At 41.1% G+C, this 18,193-nt stretch overlaps 1 protein-coding gene across 1 annotated transcript; it reads right to left on the reverse strand.

Moving 5' to 3' along the window:
* Positions 1-1,716: 1,716 nt before the first annotated feature.
* ctps1b (CTP synthase 1b) lies at positions 1,717-17,089 on the reverse strand. The gene is made up of 18 exons (XM_086079283.1): positions 16,920-17,089; positions 15,610-15,793; positions 15,313-15,483; positions 14,124-14,224; positions 12,231-12,347; positions 11,587-11,670; positions 11,441-11,521; positions 11,214-11,365; positions 7,904-8,036; positions 7,731-7,819; positions 6,880-6,974; positions 6,603-6,665; positions 6,464-6,507; positions 4,768-4,864; positions 4,612-4,667; positions 4,358-4,454; positions 2,324-2,468; positions 1,717-2,230 (listed from the first exon to the last, which is right to left on the reverse strand). Exons 2-18 carry the CDS (start codon positions 15,773-15,775, stop codon positions 2,152-2,154), a joined length of 1,770 nt encoding a protein of 589 aa, XP_085935409.1. The 5' UTR covers positions 15,776-15,793; positions 16,920-17,089; the 3' UTR covers positions 1,717-2,151.
* Positions 17,090-18,193: the final 1,104 nt, after the last annotated feature.

Below are 18,193 nucleotides of genomic sequence, written 5' to 3' on the forward strand. Positions count from 1 at the left end.
GCTGCAAACGAGCTTCAAGATTTTGTAGAAAAATCAATCACTGCGGTAGCACTTAGCAATTATATATATATATATATTATATATATATAATATATATATATATATATTATATATATATAATATATATATATATATATATGATTATTTGCTAGTTTAATTGCCCATAGAAAAATATAAAAGCGCATTTTTAAAAACAAAGATTCATTGTACATTTTCATGGAGAAATAAATGAGTGAATTAACTACAAACTTGGAAGGAAGAAAGAAAGCAGAGTAGCTTTATTAGAACACGTTAAACCGTTGTTGGCGCTTTTTGTCTTGTACTATTTTACTCACCCACGTCACTTTTATTTAAGAGACAAAATCATTGCAAGATCCTATTAAATTTGATTGCTTGTTTTCCCACCCGTAGGCTCAAATTCCACTCTCTTATAAATGCCATATTCCCAGTCAAAAACCCTTTAACCCATTATTTTCCTTCACTGTTAAGTGGAAAAACATTGAAGTTTGTCAATAAATGTAATAAACTAATGTTATAATGGGTCTGTTGTGTACTCTTGTTATGAAGACATGCTTTGTGTGAACGTGAGTAAGCGGTGAGGACTTTATCTTGACAGGCTCATCCGCTTGTGGGGAACAGTGCAGCCTGAAAAGAGGAAGCTGATCATTCGAAGTCCTCCTGGGAAAGGCAGTACAGAAATTAACAGCACACAAACGTTGCAGTGCAGCGTATCAATGTAACAAAAAAAAAGAGGGTTATATTTAAAATGGCCCCTTTGTTTGTTTTGCGACGTTTTAAATAGCAGTTTGAGTTGGCGCAAAATCTTCAGGCTTCTGCTATAAAGAAAGAAAGAAAAGAAGGTCAGTTAGAACAGCTGAACTTTATTCAGGGTTTTGGCAAATGAATGTTGACTCCCGTTTATCATGTGATTGTTTCTGGAGGCGGGGCCGTCACATTTGGAAGAGGATGTGCACACTTGTACAACCACAACACATCAGTTGCTTAGTTGTAATTCCATATTTTTTAAGATAGAGTTGGGCAGGTTAAAGTTCACACTTGGTATAGTCACTTCTCTTTTTTTATAGGGGTGTGTAGACTTTTTACAACCACCGCAATTGAGTGCCCAAGCATCAAGTCGGAATTGAAGCACTCGTATGTCAAGGCACCTCTGTACTTACGTGAAGGCGTCACCCAAAGCTGAGATCTTCTGAAAGCTGCCAAACCTTGGAAGTGTTGAACGTAAACAAACTGGAGTGCAAAGTTCAGCCGAGGATCACGAGTTCACAGAGAGGGAAAAAAAAAAGCAAAAAAAAAAAGCAGAAGCTGCCGTTCATTTCAAGGCGACAGCAGCCGACCGATGAAGCTCTGCTGCCAAATCTAGCAAAGCCCCCCCCCCCCTTTTTTTTTTGTTCCCAATGTTTCGGACCTTTCAGGCTGTTGGTGTGATTGGTTTACTCTCAAATTGAACCCCCTTTAGGATATTTCATTTTCTTTTCATTCAGCTGTAAAAGTTGAATTTGTGACGTGAACACGTTTCTTAACGCAAAGTATCTTTCCCTATTGAAAGGAATGGAAATGCCACCCTGGCCTAAAAATAAAAGTTGCACTTGCACTTTACTGAGGAAAACGAGTACTCGATTGTACTGGAGTCCAAATGCGACGGTGTCAAGTTTGGGGTTACGATGAGGCAAAAGGCAATCCAGGAAACAACGAGGCTAAGGCTGTTTCTTTATTTCATCAAGGCAGAGGTGATAAAAATGAACCTGAAGTATTTCCCGGACTATAATTACACAATATTTGTATATACACTCAATGTCAGTGTAAATAAAAATCATTGATATGTACATAAAACTGCATGAGGGGAATCATACTGGGGTCGTTCGCAGGACACCCGACGATTGGATTCGCTCGTCGTCTTGGACCTTGGAGATCGTTTGTCAATGCAAAATAATTCATTGATGCAAAACCACTTTAAAACGCGTGATAAACTATCTTCCTCCTCACTATTCTATCCCCGACATAACGTTATGCTGATGCTCATAAACCAAAAACTTCATTTTAGACGTCTCTTGAAGCTTTATACATTCACCCAAGAGTATAAATAGTCAGCCGTATATATTTTACCCAACAGGTTGAAAACTGTTGCCGACCTCACGACAAGGACGGGAACTTGAGCTCGGCGATGTCCACGTCCGGAGAGCTGCCTCCGCTGCGGTCGCTGTACGTGTCCCTGCAAAGCGGGACGAGCGGCGTTACCGCGGCGAGATAGAGCGACACGCCCACCGAGATGCGTGCGTGCGTGTGTTTGTTTTGTGCTGGTTACCGTGGCGACAGGCGGCAGCCCTTGGCCAGGTAGCTCTGGAGTTTGCCGGCGGAAGCCAGCAGGAGGCCAAAGTACGGCGGGGAAGGTTTGATGGGCCTGGAGGTGAACTCGGGGTGATACTGCACTCCCACAAAGTAGCAATGCTCTGAAAAGAAAGCAGAACGTCGTTCCCCTTTAAGCGACGGATACCCGAACACAAACAGAAACGCGTGCTCGCATACATTCTTTATCCTCCGCAAAGAACGACAAATCGTGCCGTACTTTGAAGCACAGAAAGGAGCTGAGTCTACCGTACAGTTCTATAGGTCTGTAATGCTGCCTCTTGGTGGCCAAGGGATGCACGTAATTATTGCTAATTTTAATATTTTTTTTTTACTTCTATTATTATTATTATAATAGTGCTTCTCAACAATTTCATCTTACAACCGCCAACACCACCTCGACTATAAATGGCATCATTTGTCTAGAAAATTATTTTAGGTACACATCTGCAGAGGAGCCAATAACCCTTGTGCACTCTGACAATGAGAGCGCCACTGCCCCCTACTGTCGTGGATGTGCAATTACACTTTATTCTAGTATGGCCACAAATTATTATATATTTTTTTTTTATAAATCAGTAGGTTGAAATGAACAGCAGTGTTTTGCTCTAGCAGTGGAGAAGTTTTTGAAAACCAAACCAAAACTGAGATCTCAATTATTGTTACAAAAACATCTCTGTCAGAATAATACAAAAAAAAAAAAAGCGACAAAAATTCAAATTGATCCCTGTGGGTTACAATAAAGTACAACAACTTGGGGGTGAAAATAATCATTGCAAAAGCAAAGACGACAGGGATGCATTAATTTTGGACTGTGACAGCAATAAGAGCATAATGAATAGCAGCCACCCCGCGCCGAACATTAATGTTGGAAGTGTTAGTGAATCTTTTAACAAGCCTCAGCGTGAGCCAAGGACAAAGCCATTAAGTGTTGTGGTGCAAGCATTTAACACTGTGAAGAAGTGCTTCATGCGCCCGCGGCCTTGAGGGAAGTCTGCACTCTCACACGTTCATCTGATAACAAAGGTCACCCCGCAACTTGGGCGACCAATCACAACGGGGCTGGGCAGTGCTTTGAAAATTGCAAGCACAGTACAGTAAGGACATACAAGTTGGAGTCCGACAACAGGGATGACCTTTAATTAGGGGCGTCAGGCAATTATTATTATTTTTTTTTATTGTAATAAATCGCATGCCTTCAATAGTTAATTCACGATTAATCAGGTGGCAAATCCAGGTCTAGAAAGTAAAAATCCTGCCACAGTTTGGCTTTAGCCCCGAGTGCTAGCTAGAAGCTCCCTAGCAGGTAAACAAGCACCATGGGAGCTAGCTAACTAGCACCTGAGGCTAAAGCCAAAGTGTGGCAGGATTTTTACTTCATGGACCTGAATTTCGCACCTCTGATCGCAAATTTTTATATCGGTTTTAAATGAGCAATACAACCCCCACCCCCCCCCCCCCCTCCAAATAGTTTTCATACTCTTATTAACATAAATGTTAAACTAATACAAATATGGTTGCATCTGTTAGTCATTGATACAGTAATTCATAAAATTTAATTAAAATTAAAAAGATGTACTGTACTGGAAAAAAAAGTGTGATATTGATTTGTGTTGGTCATTTTTTTGCCACTAGATGGCATAATTGCATTTCCAAGATGGCAACAGCAGAGTACGTTTTTCTTTTTCATATTAAGAGCTATCTAATCTTTAACATTACTGCTAAATGTTGACGTGGGCGTGTCTGCTGCATTGTGACTGGAATTCCCCCCCCCCAGTACGCGTTTTCCAAGTAAGGGGCAGTCATTGATTTCATGTTAATTAGTGGCATTAAAGGAACTTTAAATTAACGCACTCATTTTGACACCCCTACTTTTAATGAAAATAAAATTTGGCGATGAAACAGAATAACGATGAAAGTGACTTTTGTAAATGTTATGCCAGATGTGTTCCATCGATTAAGAAGCGCGTCGCAGCTTTTGTGGCGAACGCACCCTCCAACTGAATGATTTCCATCCGCTCGCCTTCCACGTCCTGGCCGACAAACTGAAGTCCATTCTCTTCAAAGTGGTGCTTGAGCTCAGGGTTGACCTGCAACGAGGGAACATCAAATCATCTTCCAAAAGCGGCTTTGCCGCACAATCCCGCCGCAGGTTCCATCTGGGCCCAGAGATTAAATCGGGCTTGATTAAAGAGGGCCTCAGCTTCCCAACATCTTTTTATCTTGGAGGCCCCCCCCGCGCCTCACCTCAAATCGGTGTCTGTGCCGCTCATCAACGTGGTCCACGTCTCCGTAGAGTTTTCCTGCAAGGGCGACGAGGCCAATTCATTAAAAGTGAAGTGGCTCAAGTGGCTCCACCTCCAATTGGAGTGTGAAGACGTCGTCCTTGAGTTGTGCACATACTCAGTACGCAGTTTTGGGATTTGAAGATGGTTCGCCTCTGACCGAGCCTCATCGTGCCTCCCATCTGGCCCGGGTTGTGCTCTGGCATGTCGATCACCTGGAGAGAAAAACAAACAATTGCTATTTTAGTTTTTAAAATCGCCACTTACTGATAAACAATCACAATTAGCACTTTCATACAACACTCGTGGCATAACAATTTAGTGTGGCCAGGCGCACAAGTAGAAGCCTGGGCATGGGGCCCAAAATGGCTGCTTCAAAACAAAATGGCAGATTTGGTGTTCATTTTAATGCACGTCTGCTATGACAAGCAATTTTTTGTGTGAATGCTACTGAGCAGTTTTTGGGGGGGCTTGTGTTCAGACCCCTAAAAAGCATTTTCAATGGAATACTCGCATTACCCACCCCCCCAAAAAGGCAATTTGTCAAAAAAAAAAATATATATATATATAAATAAATAAATAAAAATCGCAATACATACTCTTAATCCCCAATTCTGCTCAATATATGAGTACAGTAATTTGCGGACTATAAACTGCTACTTTTTTCACTTGCATTCGACCTTGCGGCTAATACAAGGGTGCGGCTTATCGACAAGGTCACGACAGGCCGTACTATAAAGGAAGTACAAGAGCGCCAGGCACTGGCAGAGCAAAACAAACCAAATGAGCCCAAATACAGAATGAGAGACAGAACGAGAGTGAGACAGTTCGCGTCCTCATCATGGAAAAGAAACAAAGAAATGCATAAGATGTTCGAAGTTTAAGTTCGGACCTGACCCATTTGGCGATGTGCAGCGATCGGGCGCTATCCGCCGAGACGACGACGGAACTCCGTAAATGGCTTTAGCTTAAAGTCGAGACATGCTCACAAGGCACAATTTAAACTGCAATCTATCAGTTACGCGGCCGCACATGGGAATAGAGCAGCCACGGGATAATTCCACATCGATGAATCCATCGTTAGCAAGAAAACGTCGGGCTTGCCATCATTCCGAGAGGATCCAAACCGCTGGACATCGAAACTTCGCGTTCCAAGTTGCGAGAAGAATTGGAGCGAGCCACCAAGACAAACTGGGAGGTCGCGCCGGACGGACGAGTTACGCCGCGGTGTGTGAATGGATTGTGAACGCCTGTTAAAGTGCACGGCAACGATTCACATGACTACCGTGAGCTAAACAGTTGAATTATAAAGTACAGCTGAACTTACCATTTTACTTCAGTTGCCATTTTAAAACACATGGTATATAATGCATGTTACCGTTTGATTTTGAGCATGCACGCGGCACGTGTGGTACGGTGCGCTCGTTTCGGAGTAGCTCTGCGTAGACTGCGCGTTTGTGTTGTTGCAAATTGTCAGTGCAAGATATGAAGTGTAAAATGACAACAATCATTATTTGCGCTACTTCCCTCCCCCCCCGGCGGCCACCCTGCCCAAGTAGATTTCAAATCTGTGGGAAACACTTGAGCATTACCCAAATTTAGCTAGCGCGGCTTATAGTCAGATGAGCCTTATAGTCTGGAAATTACAGTAGTTCAGAACATTCTTCCATCCCATTCATTTCCCCCCCCATAGTCAATCTAATGCCCACTTCTACTAACGGTCACAAATGATTAAACATGTTTCCTCCGTTGTTGGTGGGAAGATAAATGAACACAGGAGGAATTTAAAAGCACAGCGGGGCCAACCAACCTACCACAGGATATTTCGAGTCCGGGTTGAACTCCGTGGAGTTGGCGTCTGAGGGAAAAGAAAACCAAAAGGGATCACATTTCCTCTCGAAACGTGACGCTAAAGTAGAGGGACTTAAATTTTGTAGTGTTGCAACTTCTCACCTTCCCAGCCGAGAACATGACGGGCGAACTCGCACACGGCAAGCTGCATGCCCAGACACACACCTGCACGCAAACAAGGCGGACGGCATTTTTGCTCAAGTAGCGCAAGTTCACGCAATAGATCGCATTGTTGCGCAACAATAAACAATATTTTGCAGCACCCACAGAAACGTGTTATTTCAAGCGCTCTCGAAACAACACAGCAATACATTGACGAGAGAGTTGACGTGAATTTGTGTTGCTATTGTGCTGACTTGGTGAGCGTCGCATTTCTTACCAAGAAAGGGTTTATTCTGTTTTCTTGCCCAGTTTATGGCCAACATCTTGCCTTCCGTCCCCCTCACACCAAAACCACCAGGCACCAACACGCCGCTGTGGTGGCACAAGACAACATAAACAAGTACTTATAGTATTGGACACACTGCACTTCTCACAAATTGTCTTTGTGCTATTTAAGTGGAGTTTTTAGGGAAAGTTCCACCATTCGAACCTCTCAGAATTTCACCTGTATGAACTTTTCAACTGAAACCTTTTGGGAAACTGAAGAAAGGGAGACCAAACAAAAGGGTAGAAAGAAATGTAGCAAAGTCATCAAGCTAGACTCGCGCTGCACTTTGAAGACTTTTTTTTTTTTAGACGGTACATTATTGTTGTAATTTCAATTCCCCTTTGATTGATTGTACAGTACAGACATTGTCTCTGGAATTTCTGCCTGCTTGTCAAGTATAAAATTCTACAACCACATAAAATCTTCTCTTTTGCCCATTTTTGAAAATACACTCGTGAGCGAGCGAGCATTCTACACTACACTAATCCTGTGGTTAAAAAGGTAAGCAGAGCTGCATTTGGTTGGTTGGTTGGTTGCACACATTAGCATCATCCTCTGATAGCCCAACATACAGTAATCAATTGCTCAGTGCACTAAAATTCTTGATGCTCGGAGTGTTTTTGAGGAAAGCACGTCACAGACGCGTCCTAAAGACATTTGTGAACTGTATTCGATTTTGAAAAAAAAGCCAACAAAACAAAAAAGCCCGTAAATCCTATGCCACATAAGCCCCGCGTATCAGATGGCTGTCTACTGCCACCAAGTGGCTCCCCGGCGACAACGTCCGTGTCAGTACTCACTTGGAGCTGCAGAGTTTTTGCCAGGCCTCGTGATATTTCACCGGCTCCTCCTGCAACGTGGCCGGCTCCAGGTCGGCCGAGTCTATGTACTGCAACGGCGGCAGACCTCACGGTATGAACAGGCGTCCGCTCGTCAAACATCCCGACAGGCCGCGGCCGGACGTTTTACATACCTTGACCTCCAGCTTGTGGCTGATGGCGAGCGCAGAGTGCTCCAGGGCCTTGATGACGGACGTGTACGAGTCCGACAGCTTGGTGTACTTCCCCACCAGGGCGATGGAAACGTGCTCCAGCAGTCGGTCGGACCTGAAACGTGAAGAAGCATCAGCACGCCAGCATAAAAGCGCGACATTGTGACAGCTGCTTAATCTGAGCTCAATCGTTTTCGACTCGACATACATTGACTTTTGTCCTCCTATTTTCCCTGAAGACATTTTGTTATCAGGGATGTGATTTGACCAAAGTGAAATTATCTGAAAATTTAGCCGGGGGTCTGGGGGGCCGCGGGCACTCAGCTCGGTCCAGAGCTCATGGGTTTTCCCTGTTTTTAAGTACTTTCAATGCACTCAGATGACAAAGAAATAGACAAAACAACAGCATAAATTTTCAATGTATATTGAACCATCCCATATAAAATTGCAGTTTTAGTCAACTCAAAATCAGTCACATTCAAAAACATTGGACTGCCTTTGCTTTTAAAAACTATCACTGAGAATATTATATTATAAAATTATATTTACCATGCAATAAATCATTTAATCAATCATTCTTAATTTAATACATAATGCATAACAAAAACATAAAATACCTCATGCAGCAAGCTCGTCATGCAATCATGCATTCGTCGAATGCATGATTGACTAAAAGATCATCTCTGTAACTGCTTACATCAAGACAGTCAACATATTGAAAGCTGAAAAGTGCAAACATGCAGCATTCATTTGAGTTTGTGTCAATGATTAACCATGTTAAATATTTATGGCCATTTTTATTACGTTATAATATTTTCGAAAATTACATTTCGATTAATTTGAAAAGTTTACCACCGACCTCAAAATTCACGACTCTGTCAGCAACTGGTGCAGGTTCACGTCTCTCTATTACCGCTTCCGATTGTGACGTCAATAAGGGATGGAGGCCGTAAAGTTTTGGAGTTTTCGTTTGGGCACCGAAACTTCCAATAATAATTTGTTGTTCTTGACTGGAGTTCTTTCACGTGTTTTTTGCTCTTTGCGTGACTTTCAAGAGCTTTGAAACCTCTCGCACCATCGTCAATGGTATCACGGCACCAAATGCAAAGCGCTTTCCCGGCACGATCGATCTTCCGAATAAAGTCACTGAACAAATTCGTCACAGTCTTCTTTCCGACATTTGCAGATATATCTTTCTCTAACCGGTCCCATCGAAACTTGTTTTTAACGATCTTGTCAATTTCCTTAACTCGCGGAGCATCTTTGCGTTCGATCACGGACATCTTTCTTTAAACACCCGGCAAAAACGTCTGAGAAATGAACAATGGCATACACCTATGCCTTTATTGGTCAACACGGAGACTTCAGCCAATCGCAAGATCCGTTTCATTTCAGTTACGGAAACACTAAAATGGAATGCTGTCGAGAGACGAAATCGGATTTTTTACCACTTAAAAAATTGTAACGTTTTATTTTTGGAGATTAAAAAAGCGGAATTCCGCGAATTAGCGGAAAAATCACATCCCTGATAAAAGCGCGACATCGTGACAGCTGCTTAATCTGAGCTCAATCGTTTTCGACTCGACATACATTGACTTTGTCCTCCTATTTTCCCTGAAGACATTTTGTTATATTCAAACAAAAGGCTCATCTCTTATCAAATATGCTGAACACAATCCAGCAAGACGAATATTAAAATACATACTCCGCAGGGGAGACTATTTAAGATGCTGACTGAGGAGGGCGCATTGCGTCAGTCATAATAGATGACCACGCTTGAATGAGCATTTCTCATCTTTCATCCAGGGAGGAACAGAAGCGCATGTTAAAGCAATCGCATAAGTGCAACAAGGTATCGGACTTCCTTCTGCAAGAAACCATTAGTGCTGCTTCAATTCGTGTTTTAAAAGATACATTCCGTTTCCTTCAAGACTTTTACATTTCACCATAATGTAAAACTTATCGGCCCACAAAATCTTTTATTCGCCGTGCAATTGATCTTTCCTTTTTCCCGTGTAACGACATTTAGTATTCTTTTATTTCCTTTTACCACAAGGCTGTCTTCCTCCATGCATTTTCAATAGCGGTGGTCCTCATTGAGGTCAGGGGTGACCTGAAGCCGCTTATCCTAGTAGCCTTTTGGGCAAGAGGCGGGCAACGCCCTGGACTGGTTCCGATACAGATGATTAAGTAGTCAAGGAGACCCATAACCGATATTTGGAGCCGATTATTCACTTTCACTGAATGGGAAAATGTTGGTGTCAAAATGTTTAAAAAAATACTAACTCCAATTCTTAATTTTGTTGAAATGTCTTTAACAGTATGTTTATTGGTCAACTGTTCAGATTTGCAAAATGGTCAGGTTATTTTATTTATTTGAAACAATAGAAATCTGCTTTAAAATTCTAACAAAAAGTTCAGGGAGGTCCCAGGGCTATCCGCATGTCCGAAAAAGTTGAATGCAAACTTGAGTACATTTCTCTCTGTTTTCTAGTACAGTAAAAATATCCATAACTCATTCACTCGCAGCCATTTTCATTGAAACAATCCCCTTCGCTCCCGGCAGTTTCACTGGATTTTGACTGATTTTTCAGAGTCCGCAGAATATTGTGTTCTATTGCTATAAAAACATGGAACCTACCAAAAGAAGGATTAGAGTCTCTTTAATAAAGAAAAAAAATATATATATTTCTATCTGTTTTTTCATCATTATTCACAAAACTGTTTAGAACTGTGGGTAAATGAGCTTTTTTTTTTTTTGCAACATGGCCCTGGTTGATCTCTTTAGCTCTGCTGCCACCTGCTGGCCGTTTGTGTAATAACTACCATTGCTTTAAGCGACCTCTTCAGGTCAGTGGCTGCCTTCTGTATGCTCTAGCATAAAAAAACATTATTATTTACATTTAAAATTAACTTATTTATATGTTATTGGGAGCAAATGAGTTTATATAACATTTTCACTTATCGTAGCCTTACTCAAAAAAAATTAAAACAAGAACTTTTTCCAGGGTCAGCTGCATCTCTCATAAAGTTAACTGAAAATTAAACAGTTCAGTATGATCATGAAAATAGAACGGTTAAGATGAATTGTTTTATCAAATAACTTGAGGACAATAAAATCTTTTTTCTGTGCCTTTGGTTTCATTTGACCACTTACTACACACACTGTAGTTAGTTAGAATGCTATGTGCCAAAAATCGCAAACTGGGGCAGAAAAAAAAAAGCACATTTGTAGAACATCGCGCAAGTAATAAAGTCGGTGGTAAAAAATCTTTTATAATAAGGTGCCCACCTGTCGGCCATCTCCTTCCACTTGGAGAGCATCTTCCTGGGCTTCATCTCAACGGGGAGGTTGAGCCTCTGGCAGAAGTAGCTGACCACTCCCTGGTCCTCCAGCAGCAGAGGCACTCGGTAGACCGAAGACACGTCGTGCACGCAGATCACCTGCAAGAGAGACGTTTCATCAAACGGATTTCTCGCAGACTCGATCCTACTCGGCATGAAAGTCCTGTTGGCCACCTGCGTGGGCTCCACGTGACAAAACATGGATATCTTCTCCTTCACCGCCGTTTCCAAGGGCGTGGCGCAACGGCACATTATCTGAAGCACAAATTGGACTCGTGTATTCAACTTGAATTGGTCTCGGCGCTGGTCTTTCGCCTCACCAAGTCGGGAGACAAGCCGAGACCCCGCAGCTCCCGCACGCTGTTTTGTGTCGGTTTCGTTTTCTGCTCTCCTGTCGTGTTGGGCTGAAAGACAAAGACAAGAAACACAAGTTCAGGTCTATACGTATTTTAATAAGTCAAATTAAATATTTCGGCACTACAAACAAGCCCCCCAACACTGTATTGAAGTACTTGTTATACAAATATATTCAAAGTCGAGCGGATTATTTTTTTTACTGACTTTTACTTTGTGATTTCTAACTAGAAATTTTTATCTAATTGTTGAATTGAATAAATAATTCTAGTTTTTAGTCAAAACAATAAATTTCTATTTTTTTTTTTATACATACACATTTGTATAATTAATTTTACTTATTTCATTATACATTTCTGCTTTTTTTTTTTTTTTTAATCATTTTAATTTAAAAAAAAAATCGATTTGTGTTTATTGAGGGGGAAATCCCCATTAAAAAAGCACCCAAAAAATAGATTTTAGCCTTTATTTTTAACTGTACATGAAAATAAATAATTATGAAGCGCTTGTTTGAAGCCTTTTCCAATAGTTTGAAGCCGACTGAAGCAAAATCTATCAAAGAGGCAAAGCGGGCCTTGCTATGCAGCCGTGAGCACGGATGGGGCCTCACCTGTGGCACGAGGCTAACGTGGATGTTGCAGAAGTTGTCCCTCTTGGCCTTGAATTGAAACTGCCTGAAGGCCTCGATGAAGGGCATGCTCTCGATGTCTCCCACCGTGCCCCCCAGCTGTGGACACCACACGCCGACACAGAGCGTGTAACACAACATTACGCCCCATTCCTCACGTTTTTTTTTTTTTACTGAGTAATAAACACATGACTGCAGGCATGTTAATTATTTTGATTATGATTTAAGGCTGCAAAGACACTCTGGAGAAAGGGTTGGGACAACTAATAACAGATTGGCCGCAAACATTTGTTTGACCGTATTTATTGCAAATAATGGTTGTTGGTTACCTTTTTTTTTTTTGCAAACCGACACCGGCTTAAGTATTCACCCTCGAGTGCTCAAAAATACTGCATAGAAGCTCTAGTACTTTTGATATATATAATTTCATTTGAAACAATGACGAAAAAATTGTGAACAGAGCCCTTTGTGATGCAGATAATGATTCACCAAGGTGCCAAACTGCCCCCCAAAAAATAGCGCCAACTACTGGTATGGAGAACTTCTTGTCATATTTTTTTGCCTTCTGTATCTTGGCTGGTATCGGCAACCGCAACGAGAACAGGATACCTTTAAATAAGGCCTTGCTCTGCAAGCTGTATTCTCGCGCTATTTGTGAGTTAACAAACTCCCGGGAATACATCTCGGACCATTCACAGACAGACGTTGTGTTCGGGGGCGTGATATGCAGCTCAGCTGTGACGAAACCAGGAAGCTAGCGCCGACGCCGGGGCAAATATACAAACCTAACATGGATAAACGGACGCTGCAATTAATTCTGTTCTTGCAGAATTAGTCACACAGCGAGAGGAGCTTCGTGCATTTTTAGCTGGTAAGGTAAAGATGTTCGTGCTTTTTTTTTCCTCCTCCCTTCGCCGAGAACGAAGACGACATTTTCATCCGTGGCCGTGATTGGTCAAAACAAACGTTTACAAGATGCCGCATCGTCCAATCAGCTCGAAGTATTGTACAGAATGTCCCGCCTTTCCAGAGCAAATCAACGCGTAGCAGTCCCCGATTAATATTGTGGAAAACTCTTTTGAGTGAATCACAATATCAATCTGGCTATTGCCAAGATAATCAGTAATTGTCAATCATTTGACAAAAAAAAAAAAAAATAGAATAAAATATTTGTAAAACAAATTTAGCATATTTTAGTACATAATTACTTATTTTATTCCAACTATATTGATTATAAATAGCCCTACAAGAGTAGAATGAATTATTTTATTATAACGAAACATTTTTCATTAGGGATGGACCGACATGATTTTTTTTCTCAAGGTACCGATTAGTAGTCAACAAGGCCGATAACCAATACAGTAAAAGGAAAATACTGGAATCAAAATGGTGAGTAATACAATCTTCAACACTTAACTTTGTTTTAATGCCTTTATGCGTATGTTTAGATTATGCTTTTCAGATTTTCATATGTCGATATTTATCAAAAATGATGACTATACTGTAGGCGCCACTTTTTTTTGTTGAGTTCTACTATTTTAACGCTTTGAGCGTGCGCGGGTTTGCCCACCCCTAACCGAGGTAAACAATCAACGATGCGAGAAGATAGTCTGACAGATGTCTTCGAGAAGAACCGACCACAATTGAACTTAAGACATACAGAAATATTTACAGCCGGCTCCTATACCGACACACCCAACCGTGCGGCAGGTTGCTGACAGATGTGCGTACGCTCGAACGCTTCAAGCAACGCACCTCGCAAAAACATTCAGTCCTGTTTCTCCGCAACATGTCGCTTCATATTATGACGTACACAGCGCCGTTCTGTAACCCAGTTTAGGCAACCAATTGTATAAAAAAGGCGAGCAAACTGACCTCTATGACACAAACTTGAGGCTCCACGCCATCACCGTCCACAGGGACCTTGGCCTGATTCATTACCCACTCCTGGATCGCATCGGTGATGTGAGGAACCACTGGAGAATGCGGCAAAATATGCACAATTGCAAGGTGCTTGTGTCTACCAGGGTTTCTGCAGCAAAGCTAATGTAATGCTTGTCCAAGCTCTTTTCAACTTTAAACAAAATGAATATCCACATTGTACTGCATATACACACGTGCACACACATATATATATATAAATAAATATATACAGTACATAATGTGCATATAATGTTCATACTGTATATTAGGGCTGTCAATCGATTACTTTTTAATCGTAACTAATCACATATTTCCACAGTTAATACGCAATTAATCGCAAATTTATCACACATTATATCCGTTCTGAATGTGCAATGAAATGTGGTTGTATCGTTTAGTTAATTGATACCGTAATTTTATAGTAAGTAATTCCTAGTTATTTGAAGTTAAAAAGAAACAGTTAAGAGTGTGAATTATTGAGCCAGATTTGTATTGCTGTATTTTTTCTGCCACTAGGTGGCATTAATGTTTCATGTTGAACATTGGTGACAGTAACAGCACATTTTACTTTTCAAATTCAGAGCAATTAGTAGAACATGAAGCAACTCGTAGACGACAGGCCATTTTGTTCATTGTAAATTACAACCAGTCACCACAAATACATAAATATTTTTTAACACATTCATAATTGCTAAATTGTATTATAGTGAATCCTTTGCACATCGTTGTATGTGAAAGAAAGCATGAATAACAACGTTTTACATCAACTGTGTATAAATTTGAAATGTCTCAAGACATATTCAATGCTTTTTAAAACCATTTCAGGCTTTCATTTAAGCAAAATCCGTTTAACGACTTTTAAAGCTTTATAATGAGAAAGGAAACCCTATCCACTTAAAAAGGTCAAAGTTGAGCACTTTCTAAACATGACAACTACTGTAAACCACGAGGTTTTGTAAATAAAAATAAAATTAAAATAAACTGACAACTTGCATAATAAACTGGAATGGAAAAAAACTGTTACGAGGACATAAAAATAAATGTAATGGCTGATTTACACCTTAATGAACAATACGGGCTCATCTAAACAACAGCCAAGTTAAAAAAATAAAAAATAAAAAACCTACAGTATCACTCTCACCTTGCACAGTCTTGCCCAGGTAGTCTCCTCTCCTTTCCTTGTTGATGACCGACTGGTAGATTTTGCCCGTGGTCAGGTTATTGTCTCTTGTCAGTCGGATGTCCAGGAATCGCTCGTAATTCCCCAAATCCAGATCCACCTCGCCGCCATCATCCAGCACAAAAACCTCACCTATACGCACATTTAGTAGGCATTAAAGTGTGTCGCAAGAATAGCAGCACCCATCTTGTCAAATATTAACCCCGCGGCACAAAACTAGGCAAAAAGGGAGCCAACGCGTCCAGATAGATGACTGACCATGCTCGTAAGGCGAAAAAGTGCCGGCATCGATGTTGATGTATGGGTCGATTTTGATGGCTGTGACGTGAAGGCCGCGTGACTTGAGCAGAGTTCCCACGCTGCTGGCGATGATGCCCTTGCCGATGCCGGAAATCACTCCGCCGGTGACCAGGATGTACTTCATAGTGGCATAGGAGGAGATCTGGACGGAGAACACAGATGTGGGATTTGATCCGTTCACACCACCCACTAGCCACAAGCTGGTACACATACACTGGCGCAGAACTTGTACTTGGAGTTCTGGCGCAATTCATGGCAAAATAACGCTAGCGGGGGAGTTGCCGATCATGACAATAATATCCACTTCAACAAAGAGGAGTTGAGTTGCGCTTTCAAGCGTCTGATTTAAGACAAAAGATAGTCAGTCTGCTTTCGCGGAGTACTACAGAAATCAGAGAATGGACAATTCCGAGCTTGTGTCACAAGTCAAAATAATTGTCAACTCAACATTTAACAGCATTGGATTTCGGATTGTTGTCATTTGATTTGTGAGGATTATTTTTGATTTCAAAATGGTGATTCAATGTTTGACAATCTGCCTGGATTGGTATGCTAGTCACAGGCAAAATAAATACAATACGCCGTTTGTTTTCACCATGTGTAAAGGAAGCATTGCATTGCAGAAATATCAGAAATGCCCGGATGTTCGGATATATTTACGGTTGAGAGGCAGAAATAAGTCATTTGGACAATTTAAAGGTAAATAGCAACTCTCAACCGCTAATCATCAATTATCAAAGTAGTTGTGAACGAAATTGGTGATCGATTACTTGATTAATTGTAACAACTCTAGCTAAAAGCATAAGGGCAAATGACAAGCATGGAAATGATCCCAGAACAAGCTTTTTAATGATCCCCGTCTGTCGGCTGACTGCAAAGGGTGAGTAGTTTTACTAACATTCAGGGTTAACCGCGTTGAGTGTATATGCACACCTCAACAGTAATTCTAAAAGTAATGAGAGGAACTACATGTACATTCAGGTAATTAAAGCTACGTGCAGGTAGGCTATTTTTAATCCACGCAAGTGTAATGGCGGGAGTTTGACCTAGCTTAGCGGTTGCTGCACACTGTCACGTTGGCAACACGGCCACGCCGGTGTAACCCACTGGCGGGTTTGTATTTATTTCTAAACGCCAAGACGCCATTTAAGTACTGAGATGTTTCACCGGTGATTCCAACCCGAGTCACGTTAGCTTTCCAAGTGGGAAGCGCTCATCAATGTTTGAGACAGTCGAGCGTCAAAATCTTAGCAAATAAAGATACTTACCAAGCGACTTCGCAGCAGCAATCGGTGAAGTCTTACAGATCCGTTGTGTTTAATTGCGTCGTTTTAGTCTTTTGTTTGTATCCGCGTGGCTGTTTTGCACGCAGACGTGAATGGATCAACACGTGCAGGACAGGCTGACTTTCGTGGCCATTCTTCTTCTACTACATTTTCTGATGACTTAAAGGACTTTCAGTACGCTGCTACCCCTACAGTTTAGTATTAGATTGCATGCTGAACAAACATTTACGACACCTGCTCTTTTTTGCGTCTGGCGTCTAATATTTGTAATAATAATTTCATTGTTTTTTGTTTCATGTCGCAGATTTCACAATGTCTGATGTTTTATTGTTTATTATGCGATAGGCCCTACCTAAACTAGAAAATAAAATAAACGTGTTTTGCTTCCGCTGCTTCTGTCACGTGGTCTTTACCACGCTTCTTTACTTCCGGAGTCACGAGCTGAGTTTTTTTTTTGTTTTTGTGTTGTTGTTTTTTTTTAATAAATGCTTTATTGAACAGTGAACACTAACACAATACAGTACAACAGAATCAAACGTGCCCTACAAAAATACAACAGCAAAAAACACAAATATAAAAATCAATTTGTATTCCTATCTGTGGAGTGTCCAATAGTTTTAATATACGTTTTGCCTTCATTTTCAAACACAAATAAATTAGGTATCTGATTAATGTACTCGCATTTGTGTAAATGCCATCTACCCAATATTATAATAAAATTGAATGCAATCGATATTAACGTCTCTTCTGTGCCACGCCCCTGTTAAAATGGACCAATAAGGAGTGTATGTTTTGGCTGATAACAAAGAAAATATTCAGGAATGGAAGATTGTGGGCGTGGTTTTTAGTGTATAACTTTATTCAAGCAAATGGAGGGTTTCCAGGTCAGTGTTGGTTAATTATTGTCGCCATTTGTAAAAAGTAATGGACTGCTTTTATATGTTCTGCTTTAAACACCTAATTTCCCTCAACAGTTGTAGTTAAAAATTTGACTCGAATATTCACCACTAGATGGCGAGAAGCTTCCACGATACGTTGCCTGTCTTTGAGCTGCTGAGCAAGCTGAGCCAACAATAACATGGGTAAGGTTATTCACACATATAATGGAGGGGAAATGACTCGAGACATCATGTTAGTGTTACATAGGTAATCTCTGTAAGGCCTAATAAAATCAACCGGTGTGCCCCAAAATGTCACTCATGCCACACACATTGAGACATTAAGTGTCCCTTATTGTATACTACTGCGGCGCATGC

Source organism: Leptonotus elevatus, chromosome 6, assembly GCF_054856555.1.
Source record: "Leptonotus elevatus isolate MCC_2025b chromosome 6, RoL_Lele_1.0, whole genome shotgun sequence".
Taxonomy (NCBI): Eukaryota; Metazoa; Chordata; class Actinopteri; order Syngnathiformes; family Syngnathidae; genus Leptonotus; species Leptonotus elevatus.

Coding starts and splice junctions, on each gene's coding strand:
- ctps1b (XM_086079283.1), bottom strand. CDS start 15,775: ATGAAGTACATCCTGGTCACCGGCGGAGTGATTTCCGGCATCGGCAAG. Junction 7,820..7,903: donor GCCACAAGCTGGAGGTCAAG/GTATGTAAAACG, acceptor CCGCCGTTGCAG/TACATAGACTCGGCCGACCT. Junction 6,666..6,879: donor ACAGAATAAACCCTTTCTTG/GTAAGAAATGCG, acceptor GTTTGCGTGCAG/GTGTGTGTCTGGGCATGCAG.